The 12,220-nt window shown below is 33.4% G+C and overlaps 1 protein-coding gene across 4 annotated transcripts in view; it reads right to left on the reverse strand.

Moving 5' to 3' along the window:
- Positions 1-328: 328 nt before the first annotated feature.
- The window catches only part of ANGPT1 (angiopoietin 1), a 245,078-nt gene continuing 233,186 nt past the window's right edge, over positions 329-12,220 (reverse strand). For 3 of the 4 annotated variants that reach the window (XM_032251643.1, XM_032251667.1, XM_032251659.1), the window contains exon 9: positions 329-2,871. In XM_032251643.1, the coding sequence (XP_032107534.1) occupies positions 2,711-2,871 (161 nt within the window). In that variant the 3' untranslated portion in view covers positions 329-2,710. The remainder of the gene's footprint in view (positions 2,872-12,220) is intronic. The other variant, XM_032251647.1, reaches the window with a different exon arrangement.

Below are 12,220 nucleotides of genomic sequence, written 5' to 3' on the forward strand. Positions count from 1 at the left end.
CCTTTTCCTGCTGTATACCAAGCTCAAATTTTTAACATAAATCCTCTTAGTCTACATTCAGAATTCCCAGAATATATTGTCCATTGTCACATGATAATATGGCATTTAATAATTGGCAGGACATAACACATCATATTGTAGGGACATGGGACTGAGATCCACTGCTTTGATCTACCATTCTAATGAGGCTAAGCTTTCTTATTTCATCCCAGACTGAAAGTTTTTCAAAAATTGAGGCTTTAGTTCATTTGGTCGATCTTCTTTCAATGGTTCTATATCTTCATAAATCTCGAATTTAAATTTTGTAAAGTATGTATTAAAAATAAAGTTGCACAAATATTATTTTCAATTTTATTCAAATCAAATAATGTTGCATTGATATGAAGAACTTTGCATAGAAACCACATGAATTTTAAAGACAAAATTCTAATACCTAATAATCCTATTCTGAAATAATTAAATGCAAAGGATATACATATTAAATTGCCATAAACATGTAGGCATTATTACACAATGCACATAATGGAGCCATAAAACATTTTATACTGCTTTATTATAAATAATTGGAAACAATATTTCATTTCTCAAACCAAGACAACAAAACGGTAAATAGCATGCTTTTTTCATTATTTTATTTTATTCTGGTAATATGAATTTGGAAATAGTATTCTTTATCCAAAGTCTGGTTAAAAAAATATCTGTAGGAACACAAAACAACAAAACACTCATTTTCTTTCCCTTAAATGAAAACAGTCAGAAGTTTTTAGAGAGAGAAGCTTACCTGCTATGAAGGAGTCACCAAGAATAGAAAAATGGTATCATACCTGCAGATATCACTTTAAGGCAAAAAGGGGTTGAATACAGATACAGAAATATAAAAAAATTCTTGATGGTAAACTTTAAAAATATTTTCTTAACAATGTGAATAGCTTTATTTTCTCAAATGGAGGAAACCACTAAGGCATAGTGAATCAAGTCACCAACTCAGAAACTGGTATTTCTACCTTGCTACAAACTGTCTCCTTTACAAGAGAGGAGACCCAATAGCTTTATTTCAATTTTCTCATCCCATAGTGACTCACATTTTAATAAAAACTGTTTACTGTTATAACCTTGGACACTTAGAGGCAGAGAAGACTTCTTGATAAAATACTGTAGTGACTTCAAGCACCCCCAAAATTCACTTAAAATAGATTATCCCATAGGAATATTTTCATTAAGTTATTTATAGCAACTAGCAGTCAGAATTTTTCTTATTCAGGTGCCTTTGATTAATTTTCTTTTTGTATATATTTCCCTTATATATAATAGTTTTGCCAACTTTTCTCCTTGATAATAATTTTTAAAAATTAAAAATTGCCTAAGGGAATGGCCTGAAAGAGAAAATTATGAAGGGTGTTGTATGTCATTAAGAAATATAGTAGAGTTCATTGAGCATTTTTGTTTATTAGCATCAATTAAGGACAATGTTGCATATTCCAGATTAATCAGCTATTAAGTTTATCCTGAATATAAACATGCTATGTACAATGATATTTATAATTATTTCATTTTTCATAGATTTCAAAGTGTTTCTTTTATAGAAACTGGAACAGTGTGAACCTGGTAAGCATGTTTCAGTTAATTAGCAAAATTTAAATTAGCAAGACATAACAGGGTGAGTATTGAAGTTCTAAAAATATTTTTAAAATAATGAAGTTACATGTATGTATACACATGCAAGTAGATACCGTAAAGTGAACTGCTCCAGAGTACTTGGTTTTACTTCAACTTAATATACTCCAAAATATTGCTTTCCTGTATAATATCAAAGGAAATATTAAATGCATGTATATTATTTTAGAAACTTGATATATTTTACATTCTTTTAACTTTATTCAGGCTATAAATATATTTATATATCATTCAATCAGTTTTTAGAGTAAATGAAAACAATAGTATGGGGGTAGTAATTTTTCACCACATATATTCTTCCTTGATTATATCTGTTTCTCTTCTGAAAACTGTATCAAAAATCAGAGTAATGGAGTTTGTTTTTATCACACAGTTATTGTCCATGTACAACAATTCATTATGGCTTACAAAAATGGAATTTTCATTTGAAGATGGGTAAGTAGAAATCAACTAATAAGTATGATACTGGAATTAGGCTTCTGAAATCCATTAACATTTAACCAACTCAGCAGACAATGCTGTTCTAAATTTTTATCAAAATTGTGCCAGAGTATAATTTGTTAGTAGGTTTGCATAGATATAACACCTTTTCACTGGTGTCATATACCTTTTCCAAAGGATTATGGCAGGCTTGTTTGTATTCTTCATGTATATTACTTTTTTTCACTCTTTTTTTTTTCTGTTCTACATGAAATTAATCATATTTATCATCTGCCTACCGTAATTCCAAAATAAGATGCACTAGTAGTTTGAAGCACAGCAATCTGAACAGTTTCTTCCCTTTTTAAAGCCCGACAGTCAGTGGAATTTTTGATAGTCGAGCCATGTGAGCCCTGTCGCCCCAAGTAGAGACTCTTGTGAACTCAAAAGGTTCCAGATTCACAGTCAAGAATGTTGGTGACTTCACATAACTACCATTTATTGCTGGGAGAAAGACAATATTGTTCACTTCTGAAGTGTTCAAGCGGTTTCTTGCCTGGTAGCTTCTCCAGATTTCTTTGTTGCTTTTTTTATAATCACTTCTGACATTGGGCTTTCAAAAATCTAAAGGTCGCATCATCATAGTTGAGAAACGTAAAGAGTAACTGGGCCCTCTGAAGTAGTGCCACTTTATTCCATTCAGTTTTCCATGGTTTTGTCCCGCACCATAGAACATTCCATTTAGATTGGAGGCGCCACAAGCATCAAACCACCAGCCTGAAAAAATAGTTTATAATAGAAGGGAGAAGGAGAGGCAACAATTTTAAGTAAATGGAATATTTGGAAATTAATGGCATTAACTGATGGGAAATTTGCTTGCTCTTGTTATGCTTATTTGCAAATAGGAGGCATCAGTAAATATATTCCCAGTAGTGAAACTGTTTTAAATGACTTCTGATTTAAGATTTGTATGATCAATCAGAGAGAGCAGTGCTCTAATGGAAGGCAGCTTTCAATGTGACTCCACTGGAACTCACTGCTCCTTATAATGATGGGAAGCCTCTGGGCTTCAAGATACAATGTACATTAAGAGATGGATTTACATGTAAGACAAGTTAAATAAGGAAAATCCATATACCCATAAGACACATTCCATCTGTTATTGGGAATAGAACGAGTAATTATTAGTGAAGAAATTCAGAAACTTTGACAAGAAACTGAGATCTAAATAGAAAGATGTTCTTCATCTACTGCATACGTTTGTCAAGAATTGGCCCTAAGCTGCTTCTAAAATTAATTGGATTAATTGGATACTGTGCAATGACTATGATACTCACAACGACTTTGAATTAATGTGCCTTCTCTGGAGCTTATAACAATAGAAAAAGTGTTCAGCAATAGTGGCCATTCAGGTCCTGTACAGCCATATTTTGTCTATGGTTATTTAAGGTACTTTCCAAACTTAGTAAAAAGAAATACAACTTGATGAGTAATGTGGAAATCATATGCTTGTATAGCTCTCTGTAAGGATAACTGGATAACTCAGTTTTATTTTTTAAATAAATTAAGTTCTTAGATTTTTAGATAAAGCATAGTGCTTTTTCCTGTCTCCTGAAGTAACACTATTGAATCTTTAGGGAGGGATTTATGCCAGAGACATTCTGGCATATTTTTTATTTGGATACAGTTGACCTCTCTTTGATTACAGACTTATACCTAAGGGACTAATAGCTAAAGAAAGAGAAAGCTGTACAGCTGATGTTTAACTGTAACATGAGCACCATCTTGCAGAAACTTTAGAAAAAGTTAAATGGAGAAAAGCTAGTTCTCATTTTTCAACTTTAGAAGATGAATACCGCTGGCTTGTGTTTATAAAGTCACACTAGAGGCGTAACAAGCAGCATTAATCGCCGGTTCATACTGGGGAACCATGAGGTATGTCTTGATGAATTTGGAAAGACACTATATTCAGTGCAGTTTTATCAACTGTATGCAAACAACATAAATGTTAATGTAGTCAAAACACGAAGGACAAAAAGGTTCTTGTTTGGCAAAGAAGGAAGAACTGCAAGTAAAATCTTACCTTTGTTTTTCTTAAGATTAATTCTTCTAATTTTTGATCAGTACAGCTGGTAAAAACATGCTATTTATATTATAAAAAGCATTCTAATACTAGTGAATTTATTTGCCCAAAAGACTCTTTCTAAAGGACTAAAATGAAACTCTAGGATGAAATTCAACTTGATTGCTTCTATGTTTTAACTTTTCTCCTCCTTTTCTGTGACCTTCTTAAGGCACTTTTCCATTGCATTAATGAACTTTTTATAGTCTTGCAAATACGCGCCATGGTTTCTCAAGCAAATACACTTACTCTATTGTTGAGACTGACAACGATTCATAGAATTCTCTTCCAAGCTGCATTAGGGTAAAATGTGTGTTTTTGTTTATATGGTTTATAGAAAGTCACAAGACTCCCAGAGGAGTGTGGAAAGACAGATGTCTGTTGTAACAACAGCCTGGCAATAAAGGGCACAGGCTAAAGGACATGTTCATTGGGAAGCTGGGAAAGCTTAGGAAAGAGACAAGGAACAGTAAGAGCCTGTGAGACAGTCAGGTAAATTGATCTTGTGTATCTTTTCTAAGGAATAAAGTGGGATAATGTTTGCAATAAGCAGAATGGCATTTTGGAGACATTGAAAGAAGGCCAAGGATGGCTGGGGTCACTGTCAATGAGGGAAATAGTCACTTAAAGCTGAAAGGGTCTGAAGCAAACCACCAAGTCTTTTGTTCATCATCCTAAAAACAATGGAAAGCCATGGTTTGTATATTGACCCATCTCCTGTACTTAGTAGGACACCAGAGTTTGCTTCATAAATGACCTGTGGGTCACTGCAGGCTTGTTAGCTGATTGATTGACTGATTGATTGGTTCTCCTTGTACAGTCTTTGTTGTCTGAAGTTGTTCAGCTAACTAAAATGCTATGTTTGATAGATACCCCAATATATAACACCTGTGCTTATTGTATTCATTTTTTTCTTTATAAATCCATTCAATATATAATAATTATTAAACGCTGTTATACAATACTCAAGATAGATGTGGTCCTTGCCTTCATGAAACTCACTTCTAATGGGAGAAGCAGATGAATATATGTAAGCAGTCACATAAAATAACTACTAGGTCGGTGCAAAAGTAATTGCGGTTTTTGCTATTACTGTTATTGACAAAAAACGCAATTACTTTTGCACCAACTTAATATAAAGTATGACTTAAAAATGTCATGAAGAAAATAAGTAGGAGTGCTGAAGGAGAATAACTCGACTTTTCACATTCATGAAAGAAGTTGATATTTAACAAGACCTGAAGGAGGAGAGAGGCAGCCCCACGAAGATGGGAAAAGACCCTTCTAAGGAGAGTATAGTCCCTACAAATGCTGTGAGGAAGAAACCAAGCTTGGTGTGTGTAGTGACATCAGTGCAGCTGGTGCACAGTGAGCAAGAAATGACTTTCAGGAAATGAAGGTGGAGGAATAGGCAGTCCTGGTGAGCAGTTCAATGTTTATGGAACAATTTACAGTTGAGCCAGCCTGCTTGGCTGATCAGGCAAACAAGTAAAACATTCTCTACGAATGGGAACCACATTGAACCAGAAGAACCAGATCTGCTAGGTTAAATGTTTAATCGAACACTGTTTAGAGCCCTCATTCTCTATGATCTGCATCCTGAGCATATGTGACAGCATGATGAAAAAAAATAGTAGAAAATTCAATTCTGCATGTATTAACAAATGGATAGGCATAGGGAACAGGAATTTTTGGAAACAAAATTTCTGCCTTTAAAGAATGCACAGTTTTGTGTAGAAGACCAATAAAATGCTACAAATTGAGATGATAGCCATTAAACAAAGAGATGAAGAAAAATTTACGGAAATACAGAGGCAGTAGGTGCTGACTATCTGAAGGACCACAAAGCTTACTCATTCAGCAGCTGTTCTGCTACCTGAAGGACAGGTATGAGTTCATTGGATGGAAAGAGCTTCTATACAGTCTGTACTCTGGAAGAGCAGGAGGGAGTGTCTGCCAGGCAGCTTGGTTTGGCTAGAGTGCCAGTGTGTTAAAGGGTTGCGGAATATTGGGCTAAAAAATAAACAGGAAGGAGAACATAAAGGTTTTAACTACACCTTTAGACATTATATTTTGGGCAATGGGAAGCCTAGAGAGTGCCAGAGCAGCAGTTAGAAGACAAACTTTTCATGCCTACTTCATCAGTTAATAACCAAGAGATCCTACCAAGAGATCCTATGCAATAGTACCAATAGTATTTCATATTTATTGAATCATCCATATGAAGATATTTACATGCATTTTCTCATTTTATCTCCCAAGCAGCATTAAGCGAAATGGCAAGTACCACAATGAAGATACTAATGCTTACAGAGTTTCAGGAACTTTTTAAGGTCGCATTCATAATATCTAGATTATAAGAGCTGACCAACAATTTTCACAGCACAATTTTAAGGATAAAATAAGATAATGCACTATTATAGTCTGCAAAAGCCTACTTAAGTGCTTGCTGTAAGTTATCTAGTAAACGGTGCAGAATGTTTAGGGCAGGAAACAAAGGGACAAGACCTTGTGGAGCATCATAATAATTTAATAATGAAGACAAGGTCATCGGTGCCAATGTATTTTCTTATTTGCTTGGTGGGGTTTATTAGAGAAATACAAAAATAATTTAGACCCAAATAAGTACAGCTGTACAATGTTCATGTTATAAAAACTTGGCGTTTAAGTTCCTAATTTTTTTAAATGTTTGATTTCATGACAAATCAAGGAGCTTGAAATGTTCAATTAACTCTTTATCTTAAGACTAGTGGGGCACGAATTCTGTGATCTGTCAGAGAACAATTGATAGTAAAGATAATGAATTAAGATAAAATAAAATAGCAATTATTTCTCATGACAATTTCAGTTTTATTATAAAAAGATCCTAAACTTCAATGTAGCAGAAGTAATTATTTCTATGTAGGATTCTGTTTTCTCTGATTCATTCAATAAAACAAACTAAATAACCTTTTCATATCACATATTTCAAATAGTTTGTCCACTTTCTACCTTTATTTTTAAAAATTAAACATAGGCAAGTCTTTTAAACACAAATCCTGAAAATATGTGGTTTAAGCACATATTTTTTTTTTGCAGGCAAAAGTATAGCAGACTTTTTCGATGCAGGCAAAAATATAGCAGACTCTTCATTACTCAGACACATTCCGTGTATTTATAGGTGATCATAGATACTTAGTACATATGGTAAATCTGCATGGGATGTAGATGTTCTGTGAATATACAGTAGAGTATTCCTGAGTTTGCAGTTCCTCTCTGATAAGATACTAAAGAGCTGAATTATATATCCTGTGCAATCCTGGGAAAATATAAACTTCGTATTTTGTATATGCTTGAGATTAACAAATAAGAAATATCCTAAAGCAATTCATCTAGAGAAGGCACTTCAAGCCTAAAAGAACTCAGTGATACAAACAAAGGATAAAAACAACAGTTACCAATCTGCTATTGGGACAACCGATAAAATGTCTCAAATGGTGTTGTTGTTGTTTTTGAGATGGGGTCTCACTCTGTCACCTAGGCTGGAGTGCAGTGGTGCATTATCATATCAGCTCACGGCAACCTCCGCCTCCTGGGTTCAAGCACTTCTCCTGCCTCAGCCTCCTGAGTAGCTGGGACTACAGGCATCCACCACCACACCCGGCTAATTTTTGTATTCTTTTTTCTTTTTTATATATATTCTTTTTTTAATAGAAACAGGATTTCGCCATGTTGATCAGGCTGGTCTCAAACTCCTGACCTAAGGTCATCGATTCACCTCTGCCTCCCAAAGTGCTGGAATTACAGGCGTGAGCCACCGCACCCAGCCTCAAATGTTTTACGGTTGGCAACTGCTGAGATGTACTTTGCCAAGCATTTTTCTTCATAACTTGTAACCTCGTGTATATTTTAATAAGAAATCTGAGATTCGCGTTTCCAATTCATTTACACTTAACTCATTAAAATTTAGTTTTGTAATAACTATCCCAGGCCTTTAAAACTCATTTGTGTCTTTTATCTTTGAAGCAGAAAATCCACATTTTGTCACTAATAAATGAAACTTTGCCCAGAAAATAGGAATTTGATTCTCGACTTTGTGCTCAGAAAGTTCAGCTTTATTTGAACATCAGGAAACCTAACTCTTACATTCTTCTGATTCTAAACAAAACATCTCTCAACACCTCTTTTCTATGGTAAAATGTACAGCAAAATGAAAAGGTATACCTGTTTTTGTAGATTTCTTTTGTTCATTTTCAATACATGCATTCTAATCAGCAATATGCAAAAGAGCTTGCACAGAAATTAAGATTTTAGTCTTTCATCACTAAGGATAGGTTTAAACTAAATTGATTGGTGTCATCAATGGGATCATAATGGAAAAATCTCTTTTGTGAGTTTATGGTACAAAGCTGACCCTACGCAAAGCCAGCCTCAAAAAGCAGCTGCATGGGTCTTGTATGCAGGAGGCAAAGGACCTTGCTAGGCGTCTGCATTCCTTCTGTCATCTCATTCCTTCTGTCATGTTGTGCTATACCCCCTGCAGGCCAAGGACTTTAGTTTTTCCTTTCTCTTCTTTTTGTTCTAAAGTTGAAAAGTTATTTATCCTGGCTAGGAATATTGAACTCATTTAAAACTTCTAGGTATTCTTTTACTGTCTCTCTTCTCCCTCATACTTCATTTTGCATGTTTAAGTGAGGAAATGCTTGAGAAAAGATGCTGCCAACAGTACAATAGAGCTCTGTCATTCTCTTTGAATGCCATTTCTTTTCATGGAGGCAGTAGACAGAGTAGATAGAACAAAGGCCTCTGGAGATTGAGTACCTGCATTTAAATTCTACTTCTGGCAAAATTCTGTAACCTATGGAAAACCATCTAACTTTTCTGTATCTCAGTTCTTGCCAAAGTATTATTGTGGTCTCTATTTCCAAGAGTTGCCAGAAGCTTTATGAGTTATTAAATATAAATTATTTAGGATAATACAAACATACCTGTTAGAGTTCAATAAAATATTTAAATATTTTTACTGAGTACAATACAGAATTAATTGGTTATTTCTCATTCATGATCAATTATTAAGCTTTGGTTGTAGCTTTGCGCAAGAGGTCTATCAATTCCGATTCACCTTTCTCCAAACTTATAAAAGACATTTTCTGATACTCTTTGCTCTTTTTCTAATAAGTAAAACCTTGCCCAAGAAAATAGGAATATAACCTTAAACTTTGCATTTTAGAAAGCTCAAATTTATTTGAAAGTCAGGAACCTGACACTCAAATTTTTACAATTCTGCAGTTTAGTCTTTTGGGGTTTGGTAATCCTTAAAAGTTAGTTTCAATCCTTTATAGTCACCTCTTTGTTCCATATTTGTACATACAAATACATGTATGAATTGTGCATGTTAAATCTAAGTTCATGCAAGAGTCACATTTATACTAACATTCATTTTCTTTGACTTTTCACCAGAATCATTTATAATTTTGCAATGTACTTTCAGAGTCTCTGCTAACATATTTACTCATTAAACCAATATTTATTGAACCTATGCTATATGCCACACGCTATGGCAGCCACTGGAGAGCATAAAATCCCTACATTCATGGAACTTATATTTGTGTAAAATAGGCTTACATTTTATGTACTAAATATAGAAATTGGGTTGAAATAAAAGAATGCAATATAGATTTCTATAGTCAATTTTACGATAGCCATATGGATTTTCTTTTCTCTCAATATTTTTACCTTGAAACTTAGATAATTTTAGTTATCTGATTATGCTTAGCATGTCCTTCTTGGGTTCTCAAAAATGCTAAGACAATTATATTTTCCCAAAGATCTTATCACTGTGAGATCACATACCAGTTGAAAAAACTGCTTTTATCATTTTATTTGTCTTCTTTATATAGCAGGCAAAGTGAGCATTTATCAACTCTCTACTGTTATCATCTGGAAAGTTCTAGGATGTACTAAGAAATTTATGTGTATGGCTTTATCCTCTTTTTAAGGACTGAACTGAAAAATATCTTTTGTTAGCTTTAGAAAGTCTTGTTTATCAGTTGACATGGTTTATGCATTGGGAAAAGAAATCAGAGTTTCTGCTTCAATAGATTCTTTCTAAAGAAGGTTAGGTCACATTTTTACATAGCTTTTATATTATGTACTAAATATGGAAAATACATTGAAAGTAAAGTAAGGAATGTAAAATAATAACATATTTGTTTTTTGTTGGCAACCGTTAATAATTATAATTTATGACAGACTGTTAGAAATAATTCTTTATAATTTTAATAATTTTAGTTTACTGTAGCTTAAGCAAACTTTTAGAAATGCCGATATGGAAAACTCCTAATTTAGCACCAAAGATGATTTTTTTAGCTGAAGGTAAGTTTGTTTTGAATGTAACAATCTAGCAAAAAAATTGTCATTTTCTTAATTTTGGAATCAGAAGTTTTTGCATATTTATCTCCTTATACAATAAATATGTACCAAAAATATGCATTAAATGAGAGTACATTTTCATTTTCTTAATGTTAAATAGTAGATAAAACTATTTGTTTTAAAATTTTAATGAAGCTTATGCTCTAGCCTGTCTTGCTCATTTATTTAATAGTAGTTAACCCCTTAATAAGTAGTCATTAGAAATGCCTTAAATTGATAGAAGAAAGTTAAGAAAGAAGGAAGTTAAAAAAAGGAGAACAGGGATCAAGTCCTACCTGGTGTCTAGCTGAAATACCTTCTGCTTTCAATTAAGCCTATTTTCTGTCATTCAGTCTTTGACGGACGAGTGTAATGATACCAGATTTTCCAACTGAAATCACTCTATGTACTTGAAAAAACTATCTAGGACAGTTCATGGGCAATAAATCTTATTTTACTATTAATTCCTTTTAAAAGAAACAAAGGAAAAATATATAAATAAACAAGATAAAACAAAGCTTTAATTGATAATGACAAAGATTTATGACTTACTAGCTCCAAAGGATATGAAGTCTCACTGCTTAAGAGAGGCTATTTTAAATAGCCAACAAGCTCAAATACTAAGTTTAGGGGAAAAAAAGAAAGGAAAAACCATTAGATGAGGAAAATGACTCTAAGGGAAAATTTGACAGAAAATAAGTAGTAGTGGTGGGAAGTAGCTAAGGAGGACCTCAGTTCCAGGCAATACTCCAGTTACCTGGACTGTCAATGACATTCATCCTTATGTTCTCCAGTTCTTAGCTACCTAAATTCCACATTTTAGCTTTCCATAATATATAGCTTTGCAAGACCTGGATTCTTTCAAAGGGATATTTGATAGGGTAATGGCATTTATTACAAAAACAGATTTACTTAGACTATTCCAGTCCAAGCAATAAGTGGAAATATTCTCTCCCAAACACATGTGTTTATTGGTGAGTAAGAATTGGGTCCAAGAATGATTATGGATGAAAGAACATGACAAAGTTCAATCATTTAAAGCAGAAATAAAATCATAAATCTGAGCAGTGAAGTTTTCTCATTGACAACCAAGATGTGCATCCTCCTCTTTACTTCACTCCATATTTTCATTATTATGACAGAAATATGAACATATTGGAATGCTCTTCTAGGGACACATTGGAAAGATTTTACTGTTGATTTTTCATGTATTGTATTTATTTGGTAATAAAAATATCTGTAAAAATAGACATAGATAAAATAAAGCATATTTCAATATGAAAATGGGCAGGAAACTGAAAAATCAAAGTCCCTTTGTCTTTGTATAGAGTTGCTCACAATTTCATTTATGAGATCAGGGAAGTAATGAAAAGAAAAATTCTCTTTCAGGAAAAAGTTCAAGACCTACCTTGTGTGTACTATTTTTTAAAAAAATCTTAGATTTGTAGCAACTATTTTGGGGGGTGAGGTCTGAGGGAGGAGTCATAAAATTACATATAGAAGACTTTCATATTTAATGATGTAAAATGTGATACCAAAAGGACATGTTCGAAGCTCAAGGGAAAGAATATGATAGAGGCGGAATCACAATAGGTTAGTCTTGATAATATTGGG

This window comes from Sapajus apella, unplaced genomic scaffold (assembly GCF_009761245.1).
Source record: "Sapajus apella isolate SASKATOON/1434 unplaced genomic scaffold, GSC_monkey_1.0 scaffold3, whole genome shotgun sequence".
Classification (NCBI taxonomy): Eukaryota; Metazoa; Chordata; class Mammalia; order Primates; family Cebidae; genus Sapajus; species Sapajus apella.